We start from the raw sequence: 21,536 nt of genomic DNA on the forward strand, positions 1-21,536 counted from the left end.
CCCCAAGAGTGGCTGTGCTGTCACGCCCTCAGCAACCTGTGGGTCAGATGGCCTCCTCTACCCAAAGTTCAGTCAGGTGTGCCATCTCCACCTTCCCACAGTGCCTCATCAGCTTGGCTTCAGCATGCTTCCCAGAACGACCAACCCTCCCATCCTCAGACCTTACTGAGGGTCCCTGCAGTTTCCCAAAGCCTGAGAACCAGTTTCCCATGGAGGCTGCCACATTGTCTGGCTTGCTCATTGCTATGTCTTTCTGCCAGGCCCTGCATGTGGCTCCCAGGCTGGTCAGGGGTATTTCAAAATGAAAGTAGAACCCCTTTGCTCATCCATATCACAAACTGTAACATGCTCTGTGACCACAGGACATGACACCAGGATGACCGCACAGGCCACTAGCTGTTCTCACTTCCAGCGTGATCTTAGTTCACAGAGGCTGGGCAGATGCTGACAGGGGTCTGGACTGGCGAGGCAGCTGGACGCCTGTGACACCTGGCCTCGGCCTGTGTGGGGATGGCTAGGACCTGTAGTAAGGGCACAGCTCTTGCTTCTGGCTGGGTGCAGGTCCCTTTGTCACCTGTGTGACCCCTCTGGCAGCCATATATACTAAAAGTCCCAGAGAGCCCTGTGTCAGCCATCTCCATTCTAGGGAGCCCTGAAACACCAGGCTGCCCTCTCTCAGTCTTCCAGCTCCAAGAGAAGTGCTCCTAAGCAAACGGTTATCTAGAAGCCTTTACCCAACGTCCTCCATACTCTGCCCGTCACTCCCCTGGGTCCTCCATGTAGCCCTGCTCCAGGAGAGTAGGGACATCTCACCTATGACCCCGCAGCCACTCTGGGTGAAGGTGGTTTTGCTTCTGTTTTTCAGATGAGAAAACTGAGGCTCCACAGAGCAGTAATCCACTGAAAGTCTCTCCCAGCTGGGTCTGGGGATCTTTCTTTGTGTGGGGTGACTGGTCATTTTGGGGCAGGGAAAGAGTCTTCTGAACAGCCCCTGGGCCACCAACTAGGGTACCAAGACCAGCTGTTTACTCCTCGGGCCCTGCTTGAGGATGAGGGTGGGGTAAGGGGGTATGTCAGACAGTGGTGTGAGGGGAGCTAAGGGACTTGTCTCAGGATGAGGGGGTGGGTGCTGTTAAACATACTGGCCCAAGGAGGCAAGGGTGGGAGCACTCTGGTCCTAGATTTCACTTAGGCACTCAACAAACACTGAGTTCCACTGACAGGGATTCCCAGGCTCTAGCTCACTGGGTGTGTGTGTGGGGGCACAAGTCAAGAGTCTGGCCCCCCAGGGTGCTAGATTTCCTTGGGGGTAGGGAGACAAAACAATAGACCTTGTAATCCCAGGCAGTGGAGAGGGGATATGTGTGTGTGTGTGTGTGTGTGTGTGTTGGGGGGGGGGCTTGAAGTGCAGAAAATAAAACAAGTGTGGGGAGGGGTCAGGAGAGGAAGCAACCTTATCTCTGCGGGTCCAGGAAGGTCTCCTAGAGGAAGTGGCATCCGAAGGGGGCGGGTAGGGAGAGTCCCAGGCAGAGGACTGACCAGGGGTGGAGGGGTCGACGTGACTGAAGCAAATGGCTGTTTAAGGAGGGATGAGCCAGCCCCATGGTCACCACCTCAGGGAAGCCTCGGATTCCCGGCGCTTTCTCACCACCGCCCCAAGATCCCACTGGTTGGGTTCTGGCCTCCTCCAATTGAGAGTCCCGGGAGGGCCGGACCTCCTCGGATTCCTCTCTCCGCACCCCCCGCGGCGTCCGTCCCAGTACCGGGCACCCGGTGGGCACTTGGTAAATATTTGTAGAGCACCCTGGGAGGAATGAATGAAACCATTGGGCCCAGTTGGGGGAGGGCAGGGCGGAGCGCAGGTGGGAGGCCGCGGGCGGGGTCGGTCCTCCCGCTCCTCCTCCCCTTCTCTCCAGCGCGTACCACTCCCGATCTCCGGAGGCGGCTGGCGGCGAATCCAGGGTGCACAGGGCAGGGGGGACTCCGGGCCCCTGCTCTCAGCGCTCCAGGTCCCAGGAGGGTTCGTCGCCGGTGCCCGCGGGCCTGCGAGGACCGGAGCGGGAGGAGGGAGCGCGGGCTGGCCGTCGCCTCCCGGGTACTCGCTGTCCGGGCTTTGCAGGCTGCTGCTCCTCCCACCCCGGCCCGCCTCCTCCTCCTCCTCCTCCTCCTCCTCCTCCTCTTCCTCCTCCTCCTGGCTTCGACTGCCCCGCGAGCCCTGCTCTGCGTCCCGGCGAGTGCGGGGCGAGGGGCCCCGGGCCAGAGCGGGAACACGGGTTCCAAGCAGAGCGCAGCCGGCCGGGGAGTGGCCATGTGTGTCGCGGCGGCGGCGGGGCTCGTCTGCAGCCAGTAAGCGAGCGCGGTGGACAGCTGCCCTGCCCCCCCTTGTGCTGCCACCTGGGGCGGCGCGGGCCGCTGTGCCCAGGGTCGCGCGTGGAGCCGGCGCGATGCACGTGCGCTCGTTGCGCGCCGTGGTGCCACGCAGCTTCGTGGCGCTCTGGGCGCCTCTGTTCCTGTTGCGCTCCGCCCTGGCCGAGTTCAGCCTGGACAACGAAGTGCACTCCAGCTTCATCCACCGGCGCCTCCGCAGCCAGGAGCGGCGGGAGATGCAGCGGGAGATCCTGTCCATCTTGGGCTTGCCCCACCGCCCGCGTCCGCACCTCCAGGGCAAGCACAACTCGGCGCCCATGTTCATGCTGGACCTGTACAACGCCATGGCGGTGGAGGAGAGCGGGCCCGACGGCCAGGGCTTTTCCTACCCCTACAAGGCCGTCTTCAGTACCCAAGGGCCTCCTCTGGCCAGCCTGCAGGACAGCCACTTCCTCACCGATGCCGATATGGTCATGAGCTTCGTCAACCTCGGTGAGTGACAGTGGAAGGGGGTTCGTCTCCGTAGGGGGACACTCGGGCACAGGGAGGGGGTCACTGCTAACAGCCAGCGCGTCCACCTTTCCATTTGCAGAACCTCAGCGCCTGCCCCGGGCTCTCGCATCGGGGTCCCAGTGGACCCCAAGCTCTTTACCCACCACCCCCCGTAGGGTTTGCTGGCCCAGCTGGCCTGTGGGGGCTCCTGGGAGGAAAGGACTGGTCCCAAGTGCCTTTGCTGCTCCGCCGCCAGTCGCATCTCAGGGGCGGGAGGCGCCTGCCGGGCCGCGGCTCAGTTCAAAGTGCCCGGCTGGGTCATGTGAGCTGTCCCGGCCGCGGCCCGCGCTACCTGGGCTTAAAAGGCCCTAGTGGGCCAGGCTGCTTTCCCATCCTTCCTCGGCTCCTTGGAGCCTGGCCTGGCCCTGGCACCGCGGGCGTCACTTCCCATCCCTGTCTCGGCCAGCCCTACCTGGTCCCCTCGCGATGCGCCCGCCTGCTTGCGTGCCGCGCGCCGGAGCGCCTCGGGGTGCCTTTCCCAGCCGCCCACCTCCGGGCTCTACTCGGCTGGAGCTGGGGAAGCAACGTTGCCCTTGCAAGCTTTCTATTTTAAATATTTAATGATAGGTCCCCGGCGGGCAGAATCCATTTTCAGCGTTTATCACGTGTGGCGCGCAAACCACCGGTTTTGGCGATTGGGTGTCTGGGGACCTGGGAGCCGAGGCAGCCGCTGGGTGGTGGTTCCCTGCTGGAATCCCAGCCAACCCCAGCGATGCGAGGCCCCAGGCCCCGGGGCAGCTTCCCCACCATCTGTAGGCACAAGCATCAAACTTGCTCAAACTAACCCCTAGCCGCGCGCTGTGGGGGGTGATGACCAAATATTTGGTTTGGGAGATAACCCAGCCCTGATAGTTCCCTTTTCTGAGCCGCTTTAATTCCGCTTGTGGGAGTTGATTCGAAAACACCAAGTCAAGAGACCAAACATGCCCACCGGGTGCTGTGTCAACTTGGAAATAATGAAGTTTGAAACCCTGCTACCCCACCCCCTACCCCCCGCGCGGCTGAGCACTCGGGGCACTCGGGGCACCTCTCGGGGCCAAGATCTACCCACCCCAGATACGGGCCCTGGGATTTCTGGGAAGCCATTGTCTGTGCCCAGTGATGGCCAAAACTCAAATAGTGAAACAAGGTTCAGGGAACTTAGAGTCTAAATCCTGCTTAGACACACACATTAAGAGCCAGGACCTGGATTTGAACAGTCTCCAAGATAGGTAAGGTGGGGAGCAAGGCAGGTGCTGATGGCGGTGGACACCATGAAGGGCAGAGAGATTTTCTTGGGGGATACTTAGTGGGGGAGATGGAATCTGTGTTCCATTGTATGATTAAAAAAAAAATGTGTGGATTTGTTACCTATAGCAAAAACTAAAGAAAACTGAATACATGCTTATCAAGACGTGGACATACATGGAGCTCTTTAACCATCGCGAAGCCAGGGTTAACTCCAGGGCCCTTTCTCTGGGGTAGGGGAAGGTGGCTTATGGCATCCCCAGTCTGTCCTGTCCTGTGATTTCCACTGAGCGCAGCAGGCAGCCGCTGATCCAGAGCCTGGCCGGGCTCATTAAGAATCCATTTGTCGTGGCAGTCCCTGATTCTGGTCAGGCAGTGTGGTCCCAGCTGTCCTCCTGCATCCCAGAGGGCCAGGTGGCTCCTGGGGTGCTCCTGGGAGCTTGGCAGGGGCAGTTGCCCCCCACCTTGGGTGCAAGCTGGGGCGTGCTGGGAGGCCACAGCTGGGTGGCTTCTTCCAGCTGCGCACACCTTTTAGTCCCGTTCACTCATGTTGAAAGGACAAAGACCTGCTTTTCTGAGCCTCTTAATCATCAGGGCTGACTTGGAGCTTTTGTGGGACTATCCTGGCTTTCCCAGGTCTGGCTTTCTTTCTTTTCTTTCCTTTTTTTTTTTGTCTTTTTGAGACAGGGTCTCCCTGTAGCCCAGCTGTCCTGGAACTCACTATGTAGACCAGGCTGGCCTTGAACTCACAGAAATCCACCTGCCTCTGCCTCCCGAGTGCTGATATTAAAGGTGTGTGCCACCACCATCTGGCTTTCTGGAACATCACTCCATATGGAACATCACAGCATTGGAAAATCAGATAGCAAAGTGGCTTTTAACAGAGCCCATAGACCTGGGTCTTGTTTTCTTTCGAGGTCTGTCCCTAAACTCAAGGTGATTAGGAAGCCCCAGATTGCATTTGGTTAGGACTTCCTGTATGTGTTTGCACCAGTGGCCTTTAATTTCTGCTGGGCCACAGCACAGGAATGAGCTGCCCACCCCTACTGGTGTGATTTCTTCTTTTCAGGAGGGACTTGGGGGTGGTAGTTAAGTTAGAGAGGGGTGGTGTGACTGGAGACTGGTTGTAAGAATGCATAGTTAGACTACAGGGCATGTGGATGGGATACAAAGTTTTAGAAATCCAAGTTTCCTCTCATCCTCGGGGTGAGAAAACATCAGTTGTTCTTGTCAAACTATTTCTTGTTATCGTTACAGGGACTTGGGGTTTGGTGCAGATTTGGGGGGGAGAGGCTGACTTCTCAGCTGCCCTGCATGCTTTTGCTGTCCTCCAGGCCGGCCTGCTTAGGGACCCCTGCCTCAATCCTGAAGGCTTTTGCAGACTGGCTGCCTTTATCCCTCTGTCTGCAGCCAAACTGGTTTTTGTTCCTGTAAGTTGTTCTCGTTGGAATTTGAGCCTTTTGCCAGGCCGAGTGGGATCTACACTAGAGGGAGATTTATGACAAAACCAGGTCCTGGGAGTGAGGACTTGACCGTCCCTCATCACAAAGGTCAGCCTGAGCCATAAAGCCCCATGCAGCGCCAGCCAGCCAAGTGGGACTCCCATCTTCCCAGCCCCCGCCCCTAAGTTCAATGGCAGGATCTGAAAACTGGTTTGGATTAACAAGCCCCCTGTCTTCTCTGCGTAGACTTCATTTTGGAATTCAAAACAGGCTACACTCTCTCAAACAGTCCCCAGGCCATGGTGATCCTGCAGAGTCGGAGTCTAGCCATTAACCCTGACCACTGTTTCTTTGGAAAACCCCAGCAGCTGTGTTTGGAATCTTCTAGAAAGCCAACTGGCATGGAGGGGGTTTGACTCCTGTTTATCTCTGGGCCAGGTTAGGAAGGAATGAAATGTGTTTAATCTTCGAAGCTAAGTTAGAACCCTGTCGTTATTGGAACCAGCACATTAAAGTGGCTTTTGTTAGTGTGGGCTGAGAATCAGGGGAAGGCCTAGCGGTTTGATTTTTGCTTTACCCCATCTGGCCATCCCTTCTGTTGACAAGTGTTTGGCATTAAGATCTCTCCTCTACCCTTCAGAACAGGCCCTACCACTGTGGAGTATTGGGGAGTTACTCTGTGGAGCGCGGCTGCAGGCGCCTGCAGCTGTAAGCTGGCCCGCCTTAGACTCTGAAAGGGGTTCCTTTGCATCCCAGTCCCGAGGTGAAGGTTAATAGAGATGTCGTACAGCTTCCCCTGTCCTGTCATGCCCCCGCCCCCAAAGCAGCTTCACCCTAGGAGTGTACCAACAGCTGTGTTTTTAGTAACCCTTTCAAAATCACTTCTTTCAAACCTCATTTCCCCGGGTCTATAAATCAAAGATTTCCCCCTCCCCTTTTCCCAAGGATGTTATGTGACCCCGATTTGAACTTTTTTGGGGTCATCTGTGTGTGTGTTTCTCATCTGCAATCAGGGCAGGCTAAAGCTGGACCCTGGATGGCAGCTCCTGTGGTTGGTTTGGGTTTTGCATTGGGGTCTGAGGTCTCCATGGAAGGGCAGGGGAGATGATGCAGATGATGAACCTGGAGGAAAGAAAGCCCCTCCTGAGAGCTGGGCCTCGGCCTACCTCGATGATGGCCGCCATCAAGCCTTCACTCAGATAAACACAGAGGGTGGGCGATCCCCTGACGCTGGCATGCCTGTGATATGAGCACATGTCACATGTCCACTGAACTCAGAGACAAGTGATGATTTCATCCCAGGGAGAGTCCCATTGTGGTTGATTGATCGCCCCGATCACTTTCATGTCTTGCCCACCCCATTCACTAAGGTCATATTTGGCCCATGGCGAGCCTCACAGTGTCCTCCCGCTGCCTCCGCCCTTCCCGCCTGCCCTGCCCCTTCGTGTAGCTGTGGAATGAGAGCCCTTCCCACCCAGCTGCCTCCTGGTGCTCTGCAGCTGTGGGCTGGGGCCCTCGACACACTGGGAATGTGGCTGGCCGCTGCAGAGCTGGCCCCACAGGCTCTGCCGTGTCACCAGAGTGGGGACTCAGGCAGGGATGTGTAGGATCTGTCATGTTATCATCAGAAGGAATGCACACAGGATTAGCAAGAGAGCGCGTGGTGGTGGGAGGGAGCCGCAGCTGTGTATACTTATTTTAAAGGATTTAAATCCCACTGGTAAAATCAATATATTGAATTGCATAGCCCTCTGCTTTTAATTAGTTTAAATCAAACGCTCCAAGACTGCTTTGCCTCCCTTTGCCTCTGTGGGGTGAGGAAACACCAATATTTACATAGAAACTGTTAATTTGTGGTGCAAATGGTAACATATTCTATGGCTTTGACTTGACGGATCACAGATTGGTGTGGAGTTGGGAGGGGTGGTATCAGTAGGATGAAGGAGCAGAGAGGGGACATCCGTGACTCCCAGGGCTTGGACCCCAAAGTTGGGACACAGGTGGGTGTGACCTCAGGTTGAACTTTTAAGAAACTAGTCTACTTTCTGTACAGGAGATTAGAAATACTGAGATTTACCAATGCAACCCCTTAAGCATTCTTGCAAAGCTGTGCAGGGTGCTTGCCCTAGGCAGGCTTGATTCCACCCCACCAGCATGTGGGGCACTCTGTGTCGGACAGCTTGAGGCACATGCTTTATTTATTCCAGAGCTTGCTTTCCCAATTCCTGTGACTGTTTATAGAGGCAGGAGGGCTTGCTCATTGAAAGCGATCGCATGTACCACCACGGCTATTATGTGAGCCGGCCGGTATTAGCTCCGTGTTCAGCTGGGATTGAATTCCGGGGTTTTGCAGCAAATGGCATTTGACAAATACTATTTGACAAAAAATGTGATTTGGTATTTCTTAATGTGGAACAGATATTTCATGGTTAACCCCCTCCCCTGGGGGGGTGGCTTAAAATTACTCGACCCCCAAGTACATCAGCACTGCCAATGAGGACTAGGGCTGGGCTAGGTTCTTCCCCTCCACAATGGGCTGTTTATGATTTGGGGGTGTCATAAGTGCATGGAGCCCGACACGCCCCATTGTGAAGCTACAAGTGGCACACCTCGTGCCGTCCTTTAAACATTTGTGTCGGAGGCATCTCGGGGAGTGGCGCAAAGCCTTTGCTGATCCTCCTGGAGTGGATCGAATTAATGAGGACTCTGTGAGCACCAGGTTTTGGGTAACTGCTTTATTGTTTGGGAGCCAGAGTGCTTATAATCCGGTTCCTGTACAAACATGTTTAACGTGTGTTAATGCATTTTCAAACCAGAGCCTCTCAGCACAGCTCTGCTTTTCATTAATTGATGTCAGTAGCGTGGTACAGTATTTCAAAGGGCTGGCCAAGTATAAACTGTGTTTCCAATTTCCTTCCTTTCCTGTGTTTGGAATGCCATTGTTAATTTGTTCTCATGCACGAGCTGGGGCTGCCAACCGGCTTTCTATAAAGGGCTCCACAGTGAAGGCTTCCAGCCCTGGCTCATGCTTGGGGCTGCCTGGCCAAGTTTCCTGACACTTTACAGCTAATTCTGGGTGATATATGGGGTTGGGGGGTTGGGGGACTTCCCTGCCATGGAACGGAAGTTCTTGGTAACAGCGGTGGGTGTGGCTTGGCAAGGGAGACCTGAACAGCATCCACTGTGATTCTCCTTAAACACGTGCCTGTTCCCACCTTGGTTGCATAGTAGCTGTGTGACGCTGGGCAAGCTACTTAACATCTCAGAGTCTAAGCCCTCATTTTATAAAGGGTCCCCTCCTCAGTGGATTCTCAAGAAGACACAAGTCCTATCATCTCTTTTCTTAATAAAAAATAACTGAAGGAGAGCAATATTCACTTTGGTATGTTAGTCTAAAAGTTTTTTATTACTTTTATTTATTAGACAGGAGGTGCACATGTGTCATATGGAGGTCAGAAAACAACTTGTAGAAGTCAGTTATCACATTCTACCGAGTAGGTCAATCCTGGGGCTCAAACTCAGGTCTTGAGGCTTAGCAGGAAGTGTCTTGGCCCCTTCATTTCAGTTTTTTTAAAAAAGATTATTTTATTTTACTTTGTATGTGTGTGCTCTCAGAAGCCAGAAGAGAATATCTGATCCCTTGGGGCTGGAGTTATAGGCAATTTGTAGGCCATCCATTGTGGATGCTGGGATCTGAACTCGGATCCTCATGGTTGACTATCAAGTACTCTTAAGCGCTGAGCCAGCTCTTCAGCCCAGTTTTTAAGTAATCATAAAATACTGAGATCAAGTGCTGGACCATTAAGCACTGAGCCATCTCTCTAGCCCAGTTTTTATTTTAATTTTATGTGTATGAGTGTATTGCCTGCATGTACCCATGTCTTGCAATGCTCATGGAGGTCAGAAGAGGGTGTCAGATTCCCCTGGAACTGGAGTTATGGATGGCTATTAGCCACCATGTGGGATGGGAATCAAATTCAGGTCCTCTGCAAGGGCAGCCAGTGCTCTTAACCGCCGAGCCATGTCTCTAGCCCCCGTAGCCCAGTGTTTAATTGCTTAATCATAAAATACTGAGATCAAGTGCTGGGCAGTAGCTCGGTTGGTAGAGTACTTGTTTAGAATACTGGAAGGCCTGTATTTGATCCCCAGCACCACATAAAGCCAGCTGTGGTGCTGCATGCTTATAATTCTAGTATTTGGGAGGTAGAGAGGAGGATCAGATGTTCAAGGTTAGCCTTGGCAAGGAACAAGTTCAAGGCCAGTCTGGGCTATTTGAGAATATGTCTTAAAACAACACAGATACTGAGATCAACTATTTTGAAGGTAAGAAAATGTCCCCCAAGGCAAGTTTCCCTCTGTTTTCCAGAGGTTAATAAATGGATGCTCTTTGACTTGTCATTAATTTGATCCATTCCATTGATCAGCAAAGGCTCGGACCAGTGACTCCCCATGATGCCTTCCCACACAAACGGGAAAAAAGAGCAAAGCTACCGATGAGCAGTGACGTCAACTGCTTCTCTGGACTTTAGCAGTGATGGTTATTTAAAAATACCACTACCAGGGAGACTGAAATAGAGTAAGGGATCCAGATAGGAACCCTCTGCATAGCTTTGCAACTTCCAACGAAGACTTACTCTTTCAACATGAAAAAGTTTAACTAAAAAAAAATCTGAAGTATTTCTTCCCACTCCTTTCTGGGAGCTGGTCAAAGTACAAATAATCTTTCCCTTCCAGGGAGTGACAAGCCCGGAACATTCATTAACAGAATGTGGAGGCTTCCCACTTTTTATTGGAGCAGGTGCTAGGAGCCCCTGACTTCTGCAGCTGGGTCTGGGCCGACGACATCAGCAAAGCCCTGTGTGGATTCTGTGGAGGCCAGAGGAGCAGTGAGATGGTGTCTAGGGCCTGAGGTGGAGGGTGGGTCCCTGCAGGGCCTTAGCTCCCTCCAGCCCTCCATGCCGTTAGGAGAGTCCAACTTGGCAAGTATTAGATTTCTTGACATCTCTGAGACCATGGATTCTGTCCCATCACTGTCTCCCTGAAGCAGCTTTTACGTTTCACTCTGTTGTTGGGTTTAATTAAATTTGGCTGTGAATACAGACTTGCGCTGTTTCTAGAACTGAGGACTTGGACGTTCCAAAGCCTTGGCCTGAGACCTGCACCGTCTTGTCATCTCAGTCTCACTCTTTTATATGGCATTGAACATGACATTCAGCATCTGATGGGCCAGGTGCTCTCGTGCCCAGAAGCTTCACATATGGATATGGACACATGTATGCAGACATACACGAAGACATATGTGCATACACGCTCACAAATATATGGCAAACATACAAGCACATATATTAACACATGCATAAGCGTAATGAATGCATATGCAAGCACATGCCAGCACACGTGTGTGCACACACAGAGCCCAGGGTGTCTGGTTGCTTTGGCTTTTGATCAAGGTCTCCCTCCTTGATTATTCTCACAGCCCTCTTTGCTGCTCGCCCAAGCGTTGCCTTGCACAATTCCCAGGGTGCACCAGGTGTTTGCAAGTTGGCTGTCTGTGACTGTGTGCAGGGGTGGGGCGAGGACATTCCAGGCAGAGTCCTGCAAATGTGTCTGGTCTCACAGTCCCTCCCCCCTACATTTTTGAGTGCACCGCCTATGTACAAACTGCATGTTGCAGGCCACTGGAGAACTTGTTCCGTAAAAGCGTAGGTAATGATAGAAGCGTAAGGAGTCCAAGGAGGGAAAAATACAAAAGATTCCCACTTGCTTAGTAGGGTGGGTTGAATGTGAACTGTCCCTCACTGGCTCATGTATTTGAGTACTTGGTCCCTAGTGGGTGGTGCTGTTTTAAGGAAGTTGTAGAAACTTTTGGTTATGGGTCCTAGCTTAGTAGATACAGGGCTTATGGGTTATAGCTCAGTCTGTTTCTAGCTTGAGCTTCTCTCCTCTCTCCCCTCATTTTCCCCCTCTCCATCCCCTTCTCCCTCTCTCTCCTTCATCTGCCAAGCTGTGAGTAAGCTGCCTCACACCCCAACTGTCATAGCTGTGAGCTGTTCACGCCTTCCCGCCATGGTGGACCGCACCTTCTTAAACCTTTAGCCAGAACAAACCCTTCTTCCTTTAAGTTGTACCTTTCTGGATACTTTGTCATAGCAACAGGCATTACAGATTTTAATGTCATCACGAGTGTAACTGAAATAAGTAATTTTTTATTACTTTAACATATTAAAAATATTTGTGTGTGTGTGTATGTGTGTGTGTGTGCACTTACATGCACAGCTCAGGAGAGATCAGAGGACAGCTTGCAGGAGTCAGTTCTGTCCTTCTACCATGTGGGTCCTGAGTCTGGAGCTCAGGCCTTTACGTGCTGAGAGTCTGGCAGGACCTCATGAATATAATTTTAATCATCACCGTTGACCATTCCCTAAAGCGTGGATGGGATAGAATATTCCTTGAGATTGCTGAGCTGGTGGCCTAGTCCCACATTGGGATGATTTTGTCTGGCTCAAGTGAGATCACCACCTGGTGACAAAGAACCCCATGGTGTTGAGCTCTTAAAGGGGCTTGCATGTGTATGGAGTTATGGTGCCACCCTGCCTCAATGCATAGGGAAGGAGAGGCACCCACTTTCTGAATGTCACCGACTGGATGCCAGGCATAAGAACACTGAATTATGTGTTGTCTTTTCACATTTTACCCCAGAATTGACGTCACATGACCCTCCTTCCTATAATTTTCTGGTCAAAACTGATGTTCAGTAGGCAGGAGGTTGTGGTACAGGATCGGGAGGGTAGAGCAATAGGGAGGGTTCAGGACAAACCCTCAGCACACCCTGCTGTCACCCCACACAGAAACATTGCCTGACGTGGCCCATCTCCACTTCCCGATGTCCATTTCCAGTTTACCAAAACTTAGCTGCTAAGTTTCTACAAGGTCAATCCTGGAATAATATATGAACCATATCTGTCTCTTGCATCCCATGGGTCACCCTTGCTTTTTCCCAAGAGCGTGTATCCCAGTTTTGGAGACTAATGTTTCCAGAAGCTTCCATTTCACAGAGCAATGCAGACACATGGTTCAACTAGATAACTGTTTCTTAGCATTCACAGGGCCCCCTTAAACTGTCTTTGGGTGATGTCACCCATGACTGCAGAAAACCTGGGAGCCCTGCTTTGTGAAGTCCTGGTGATGGGGACACTGCTGCTGTTTCCGCAGAAGATGCTGGATATCCCTTGTCCCCAAGTCTTGGTCTGAGTGGAAGGACTCCCACTTCTCAGGCCTTCTAGGTTCTGGGCCCCCACAGGACTCTGTGTGATGGAACCTAGATATGGAGTTCAGGGTCTCATTTAGCCCTCACTGAGATGGATGAGTGTGATCCTCTGTAGCAATAGTGGGCTGAGACCCCTCTCCCCCTTCCCCTGCCCTCCTACCTCTGCCCTCTCCCTGTCTGGGCGCTTTGCAGGATTAGTGTCATGGGGTGCCCCTACCTTACCCAATGAGAAGGTCCAGCTTTGTGCATGAATAAACACAAGCCACTGTGGCCTCCTGGGTCCCAACAGGGAGGAGCTATGGAGGAGGACAGACTCCCTGAACACAGATTTAGGGTCCCATTTAGATAAAGAGAAGCAGGCACCCCTCTTCCTGTGGCTCCTCATCTTGCTTGTAATAATGCCTCTCTCCTCTGTCTTTATGGCTAGAAGAGAATTGTTAGGGTAGAGGGCCTTGCGTGCCTATATGTGGAGCCCAACATGCACCCCCACCTCTAAAGAAACCCCAGACATAGCTTCAGAGAAGGCTTTTAACAGCCAAGTCTGATGGTGATGAGTCAAAGCAGCTCAAGCACATGTGGCTGTGATGCTGGAGAGTCACCCCCCCCCCCCGAATGTCCAAGGATGGCAGATTGGCAGAACATTCTAGAATGGCTCTGGGAAGGAATGCAACAGTGTGGTTCAGGTGCACAAACTTCTGTCTGTATCAGGGTGACTTAGAACATATCAGGAGAGAAAGTGAGGAACAGAGGATGTCTAGGGTCAACTCAGCAGGGCACCGGGTGACTGTTGGTTTGAACCCACATGACCATGGTGATGCAATGAACATGGGAGAAAGGACCTGCGGCCTTCAGGGTGACAGCTGCTGAGGTAGTTAGAGGCCAACATCAGGCGCCTTCTTTAGTTGCTCTCCTTGTTTTTTGAGACAGAGTCTCTCACTGAACCTGGAGCTTACTGATGGGGTGAGGCTGACTGGCCAGTGAGCTCCAGGGAACCACTTGTCTCTCCCTCCCTGCTTCCAGGGTCATAGCACAGCACTTGGCTATTTATGTGGGTGCTAGAGGTCCAAAGTCAGGCCTTTACCATCTGTGCCATCTCCTCAGCACCCAAATTTTTCTTTCTTTCTCTTTTTTTGTCTTTTGGTTTTTTGTTCGTTTATTTGTTTTCTTTTTTTAACATTGAGAAGCGCAGTGGGAGGTCCTGGGGCAGATCTTGGAATGGGATCGGGACACACCAGTGTAGCATCCAGAACAAATGGCAACCCCCCCCCCCGCCCGAGTTTGGGTTCTGTAGCACAGCACTGTGACCCTCAGTTCTGACACATGAATGTCACTCATGTGGGAGAACTGGGTGAAGGGCCCACATGGCACCTCTGCACACCAGCTTTGAGTCTTTCTTGTAAATCTTCAGTTGTTCCAAAATTCATTCATTCATTTTTAATTTATTTTCAAAAGGAAACAATCAGAATGTGGATGCCCTGTTTTGGGCATGTGGATGCCTGGTATTTTTCTCTATCGTTTCTATGTGATTCAGTTTTTCCCAAGCCCCTTCCTGCTGGAGCATGCCCATTGGGTATAGTCTGTGTTGGACCTCTATTGCCAGGCCTCCCCCACCAGTCCAGAATCATGCTGTGGCATCATACCCCATGGGCCAAAACCCATCTATCTTCAGAACCATTAGCACAATAGAGACCTGTGTGGAACTGGTACCTGGGGTCAGTGGGGGCAGTGCTGGGAGACGTTTAAAGCTCGCTGCCTATCCCTAAAATGCTCAGTACAGAGCAGCCATTTGTTCATGGGGTGGGAGCTGTCTGGGGTTTTTTCATTTATTTCTTGGTCTTGAACTTTGTAAAACGCGCCCCCCACACTTTCCCCTTCTCATGTTCCATTTTCTGACTGACTTGACCTTAATATTTGTTGAGAGAGAAGCCCTTAAAAAATTGCAGTAGGGCCTTAGAACCTTCCAGGGCCAGTAAATGTTTATGGGGTGGAGGCGCTGGTCGGTCATTTCCTTTAGTAGGAAACAGTAAATGAAGTGACTTGCCTTGTGCCTGCTCAGCCCACTGTGGGTTATCTTAATGTACCTGTGGGGGTAGAGTGGGGGCAGAGGAGAGTGAGAAAGGGGATCCAGAGTCTGGGGGCCAGTGGCTCAAGCACACTGGGAACATGGAGGTGCCCTGCATAGGTGCACAGGTCATGCGTCCCAGCCAGGCCCTGTGGATGCCCTCTGTGGGGCCACCTGCCCTCTGCCCTATGGGGTATTTAGCTGCCTCCCCAGCCTTCACACACTAGATGCCCCAAGTGCCTCTGCCCCAAGTTGTGACACCCAAATACATCCCCAGACATTGCTGAATATCTCGCGGGGGGAAAAGCAGCCCCCCCAGTTGAGAAATGCTGACTTCTGGTGACTTCTGTGCATCATGGGAAGTCATATGGCACTGAATGAGGAGGCTGCATTCTTGGGGATGGATTACATTCTGGCTGAACGGAAGGCAGATCGCAATCAGTACAGGGCCCACTCTTGGGGACCAGTGTTGCCTTCCCGAGAAGTACCCTGAAGACCAAGGTGAAGGGGGCCCCTGAGAGCCACTGACCAGCCATTCTTTCCTGAAACCCAAAAACATAGCACTGTTTTACCCCCCCCCCCCCCCAAGGGACTAAAGATGCAGTTATCAGACTCTGGTTACTGTTGTCTCTAACTCACCCAGCAGGAAGCTGGGCCAGCCTTCCTCACCTTGTCCCCTTCCTTGGGAAGGTGTCTTCCCAGGTGGAGGAGAGGGGCAGCCAGGCTATATTCACATCTCACAGTAGCTTCCCTTTGGCCTCAAAGCTCCTCAGAGCTGGGAGACTTGCTTGCTGTAGACCTCAGCCTGTGACCCAGTCCAGCCACTCACCTGTTTCTCTACAACCTATGAGTGCAGATATTTTGTTCATTTCAAACGGGATAAATAATCAAAAGAAATGAAAATTGGGGCTGGAGAGATGGCTCAGTGGTTAGGAGCACTGGTTGCTCTTGCAGAGGACCCGGGTTCGATTCCCAGCACCCACATGGTGGCTAACATACATCCCCAGTTCCAGGGAAAACAACACCCTGTTCAGACCTCTGTGGGCATTGCATGACATGGGTACACCTACATACATACAGGCAATAGACTCACACATAAAATAATTTTTTTTTTTGGTCTTTTGAGACAGGGTCTCCCTGTAGCCCCAGCTGCCCTGGAACTCACTATGTAGAACAGGCTGGCCTTGAACTCACAGAGATCTGCCTGCCTCTGCCTCCTGAGTGCTGGGATTAAAGGTGTGAGCCACCACACCCGGCCTAAAATAATTTTTTAAAAAAGTGAAAATTAAGGGCTGGAGAGATGGCTCAGCGGTTAAGAGCACTGACTGCTGTTGCCGAAGACCTGGGTTCGATTCCCAGCACCCACATGGCTACTACGAACCGTCCTTAACTCCAGTTCCAGGGGAATCCAAAGTCCTCTTCTGACCTCCGTGGCATTTCACGACATGGGTGCACTCACATATATGCAGGCAATACACTCACACAAAATAGTTTTTTAAAAAAGTGAAAATTACACACAGTTGAAGTGCCAGGGTTGCTAAATAATGTTTTCCTAGTGCACAGTCTGGGCGTGCTCTGGGGCTCCTTTCAGCCCATAGTGGGGCCCGTGTGGCTTTGTCAGATATTGTGGTGGCTGAAGCCTTGTTTCCTGCCCGGCCTGTCACAGGTATGTGTGGACCCTTGGTTTCCTCTGTCGTTGACCCCTGCCTGTGGATGCACACTGTCTGTGGGCATCATCCCTCTGCAGGGACTACTTTGGCCCCTCATTCCTGGTTGGATTAGACCTGTTTCCTCTGACCTGAGTCTGCCCCCACCCCCTCAGGGTTGTGCCATACCCAACCTTGTCTCATCCCCACAGATTGTTTTTAGACAATTTCTCCCAAGCAGCTCAGCTCTGAGGCTGGCCTCTGCCATTCACTAGCTTTAAGACCTTGGGCAGAGCTCACAGACCTGGTCCCTTCTCTGGCTTATTCCCTGGGTTCTGGAATAATCCATGTGAGGACACGGGAGGGGAGGGGAGCTTGGTGTGAGCACACTGCAGCCAGGGACTTTAGCGACAGGTAGCCATACTGACACTAGAGCAGTGTGACACAGTACTGTCCTGGACAGAGTATAAACTGTGTATATAGCCGGATCCTGAGTATGGGGGCTCAGCCCTGCCTGAGTGGAGACGCTGGCTTGTCTGTGTCGACAGGGCATGAAGCAAAACAGGAAGTTGGTGTTATCACATTGGGCAAGTCCTGTTATACTAGAAAGTTGCCTCTTGACTGATTAAGATCTGTCACTGGTTAGGGTTTTAAAAAAACAATGCTTGGGACCAGCTGGAGGTGTGCCCTGACTAGAGTGTGGGTAACCTTCCCTGAAATTTCTTGGAAGATGTCCCCTTGACTCTCAGGGGTCACATGGGTCATAAGGACACATCTTGCTGTAAGAGAAGGTGGGAAGGTATGCTGTGCCCTGGCCTCTAGTCAGCACATTGGGAAGGGGAAGGGATTGGAACTGGCTGTTGGGAGTCATGTTCAAACGATTAGAGTGTTTTCCTCTCCCTCGTGATTTCCTATGTTGTATAGTTGTGTAGGAAGGTGAGCATGTGTGATTTGGCTCTTCTGTGTGCGTGGGTAAGTAGAGGCCTAGGCTAGCTTCCAAAGCCCATGAACATAGCAGTGTGGGACCATGAGTGCACACTGAAGGCAGGGTGCATTTGATAGTTGTTTTGTGTTTTTTGCTTCTGGAACTGAGGGCACTGAACCTGGTTACCATTGCTACCCACCCCACCACACACTGAGCTGCACCCCCAACACGTTGCTGTTTACTGAACCAGACTTTGCAGTCCACACACCTCGTGGCTTCTCTTTAAACCAAGCCTCAAAGGTTGGACCTTAGAAATCCAGGCAAAGTGTGGTGTTTGCTGCTGACAAACTTTCAACAGAACCTTAGACAGGGGTCAAAGCTCTTGACAATGACCCAGGAAGGTCAGACTTTCTGTCCCCTGCAGGGAAGTGGAGGCTGCGTGAGGCTTGGTCTGCATCCTGCTGAGGGACAGGTGGCTGTTTTCCCTGCCACAAGATTCGAACGAGGGTCAAGATGCCCAGAGAGTTTTCAGAGTCTGGTCCATGTTTTTTTTTTTTCCTTGGAGATGGTGTGCTGCCACGTGGAAAGGCCTTTGTCTGGATGTGGCTGGTGGGTGCAGCACCCTGGCAGATGCTTCCCCAGTGAACGGGGTCTCGTTACTTGTTCCTGCAGGGGATACTGGGATGTGGCTAATGATGAGGGAAAAGAAGCAGGGCAGGAGGTATTTGTAGGAGTGATTTCTGACCAGTGTGTGTCTGTGGGGAACAAAATCTCATTTGTCAGAATCTTCTGGTTGCAGCAACAGAATCAGTGGTGGTTACCTTATGTAAGGGGGAAAGGAGATCAGCATCTGCCTTCTGCTGAAAAAGGACTCTGTAGGCCAGCACCTGTAGAGAGGATGCAGGTCTGTTTTCCCTATGGCCAGCTTCCCAAGGCCCCCTGCCTCTTCAGCTACCTGGCCTATGAGACAAATATGGCCGCTCACAGCAACGTGTCATTACAGGATCTGGTTGGCCTCATGCTTGCTCAGCTTCCCTTGCAGCTTGAAATGGCCTTGGGGTGTCAGTTGTAATCACCAGACACAACAGGAAATCTGCAGGTGGTAGAATGGGCTAGGAGGTGGTTCAGAAAAATACTTTGCTTCCCACTGAGTGACAGCTGAGTAGACGGAACTCTGGCTTCTCCCTTCTCTTGAGTATGTTCTGTGAAGACATGGTGCTTGGTGCCATGAAAGCTGTTTTGTGGCCATAAGGTAAGAAGTCTGGGGATTAAAAGTCATTGTGCAAAGAGTGGCAGGGCAAAAAAGTGGGAGAAGAAACTTGAGTTCTTGATGACATGGTTGAACTTCTGAATTCAAATGAAGTTTTTGGAGAGAGACTCAAGTGGCTTGAGTCACATGTTTTCCTATGACTCAGTTGGTCTAGAAGGTAGATCTTGCCACATAAACAGGGTGGCTGGGAGCCAGCCTCTGGCCCCCTGTGGCTAATCTGGGGATGTAGGGGTATGTCTGTTCTCTGATTATAGCTGGTTAGTCATAGTAATAATCATCAGGTTTACTCCGTGCCAAGCACCCTCTTGGTTACCCTCCTGGTTCATGGTACCTTATTTTTGTAACAGCCGTTTCAGGCGTGGACTATTATTATCGCCCTTATTTTACAGACTGGAAGACTGAGCACAGAGAAGACAGCCGTTGACACCAAGATGCACAGCATTCTGTGTGTCTGGCTTTGGAAGCCCACTCTCTGAGGCTTCCTTCTTAAACTGGGTCCTGACCTGCATCCTTGGCTCAGAGGATGTGACGGGAGAGGCTAGGAGGTACCCTTGCTAAAAGAGAGTCTTGTGTGGGGCAGGGGAAACCACACTCAGCCTTCAGAGCTAGGTGATGTCGGCACAGTTGCCCCTATCCTTGGTTGCCTGTGCTGTTGGAAGCAGATGCCTTAATGCATGCATGCATGCACATCTTTCCCCAAAGATCTGCCATTGGTTGGTCATGCCTCTTAAAGCACGTATGGTGCATGCATGCATGTGTGGAGCAGAACTCAATGCTGATGGGGCTGATGGATGATAAACTGGTTATGAACTACAGCAGTGCATACAGTGTGCAAACCAGGAACATGTGAAGGCTGGGGAGACAGCTCAGTGGGTAAAGTGTTGGACATATAAGCATGAGGGCCCAGATTCCACCCGCCTGCAGAACCCTCATAAAACAGCCAGGTGTGTCCTTGTAATCCCAGCACTGAGGAGGCAGAGACAGATCCGTTGGCCTCACTGACTGACCAGCCTGCCTAGCCGAATCAGAGAGCCCCAGGCCAATGAGAGCCACTGTCTCAATAAACAAAGTAGACCCTTCCAAAGGGACACCTGGCATTGTCCTCTGGCCTCTACATGTCCATGCACACCCATATACCTGCACACAGACACACATACACAAGAACATGCGTGTGTTCCTGCAGAGTGTGTGGAGATGCAGAGGTCCTACTTTCTGGAGACCTCCCCCATGTTCCTTTGCCCAGTGGTTGCCACTGTCTTGTTGGCCTGCTTCTAAACTTGATAAACATTTAATTGTTTGAGAATCCTCTTTTTTTTTTTTTTTTTTTTTTTTTTTTTTTTGTAGACCAGGCTGGCCTTGAACTCACAGAGATCCACCTGCCTCTGCCTCCCGAGTGCTGGGATTAAAGGCATGCACCACCACGCCTGGCCTGAGAATCCTTTTTTAAATATCTGATCACAGGGGGCTTGAGAGATGGCTCAGTGGTTAAGAGCACTGGCTGCTCTTGCAGAGAACCTGGGTTTGATTCCCAGCACCCACGTGGTGGCTAACACCAGTTACAACTGTAAGTTCCAAGGAATCAGACATCCTCTTCTGACCTCTATGGGCGTTGCACGACATGTACATATGCAACCAAAACACTCAAAATAAAAGTAATAAATCAAATATTTTTTTAAAAAAGCTGATCACAGGCGCTAAGGCCGGGAAAGGGGACCCTATTTAGAACTGCTGTGAGTCTGTCCATGGCTTAACTGGTTTTGTTCACAAAGAGCCTGGAGTATCATTTGGAAGAGCCGCCTCCTGTCAGAAGCAGGTCCAAAGGGCTGCAGGCAGTTTTAAGGGTGTTCTGGTAGTTTGGACAAGGAATTTGAATGCTGTTTGTTCAAGTGTGAAGCTAAGATGAGAGAGGACCTTGGAGATCTCCGGTTTCCACCAGACTGTTTCCCAGCAGTCTCTGATGTGGCCTACGCTCTCCCTCTGCACCAGCCTGCTCCCAGGAATGAAGCTGACCACGCTTGTCCACGATCAGGAGCTCAGCACTACAGAAGACTTCTATTTTGAAGGGGAGATGGGAGCGGGCTTTCCCCTTAGCACCTGTGTCTCTCTGGGCCTAATGAGTTTAGGCTGATGGAACCCAGACCCCAGGAAGGATTATAACTTCTCATTTGATTTGATTTGCTGCTAAAATACCTGGAAGCAGCTGACCCTGCCTGGCTGACCCTGCTCAGCTGCTGGGGGCAGTCCAGGTCCTCTCTTGCCCAATGGGTGAGGAGGCGGCCACAGCCTCACGCCCACCTGGTGCCTGTGGCTGGATTCCCTGCTGGGCTGGCTGGGTGCTGGCTGGTCTCTGCCTTCCCCAGTTTCCCCTGCAGCCACATAGCTAGGGGCTCCTGTATGGCCATGTTTCCCAGGGGAAACTGAGCCTTCTGAGCCTTCCCAGGTGGTCAGTTGGTCCTGAGTCCCTATGAGTGGCTGGCAGAGTCTGTGTCCCACTGTTCTCTCAGACCCCTGGGCTCACACTCAGCTAAGTGGACTGAATCAGAGGTGGGGTTCTCCTCCTGTGAACTGCCCAGGACCTCTACCATCTACCCTCGGAAGCTGCAGCGCCCCTGGCTGGTGAATGTGGTGGATGGAGTAGAGGTAAATGTCAGAGTGGCAGCGGCCATCTTTGAAGACCTCTGAATGTACCAGAGGCTCCATAGGTATCACGTATCACGGCGGTTCTCAAAGTGGGGTCCCCAGGCCAACATTATCACCCCTGGGGGTGGGCAGAACCAT

General features: G+C 51.9%; 1 protein-coding gene across 1 annotated transcript in view; it reads left to right on the top strand.

The window, feature by feature from the left end:
- The first annotated feature begins 2,217 nt into the window (after positions 1–2,217).
- Positions 2,218–21,536, top strand: part of Bmp7 (bone morphogenetic protein 7) — a 92,697-nt gene continuing 73,378 nt past the window's right edge. The window contains exon 1 of the mRNA XM_008842560.2: positions 2,218–2,859. Within this exon, the coding sequence (XP_008840782.1) occupies positions 2,445–2,859 (415 nt within the window). The 5' untranslated portion in view covers positions 2,218–2,444. The remainder of the gene's footprint in view (positions 2,860–21,536) is intronic.

This window comes from Nannospalax galili, unplaced genomic scaffold (genome assembly GCF_000622305.1).
Source record: "Nannospalax galili isolate Female #2095 unplaced genomic scaffold, S.galili_v1.0 scaffold231, whole genome shotgun sequence".
Lineage (NCBI taxonomy): Eukaryota > Metazoa > Chordata > Mammalia > Rodentia > Spalacidae > Nannospalax > Nannospalax galili.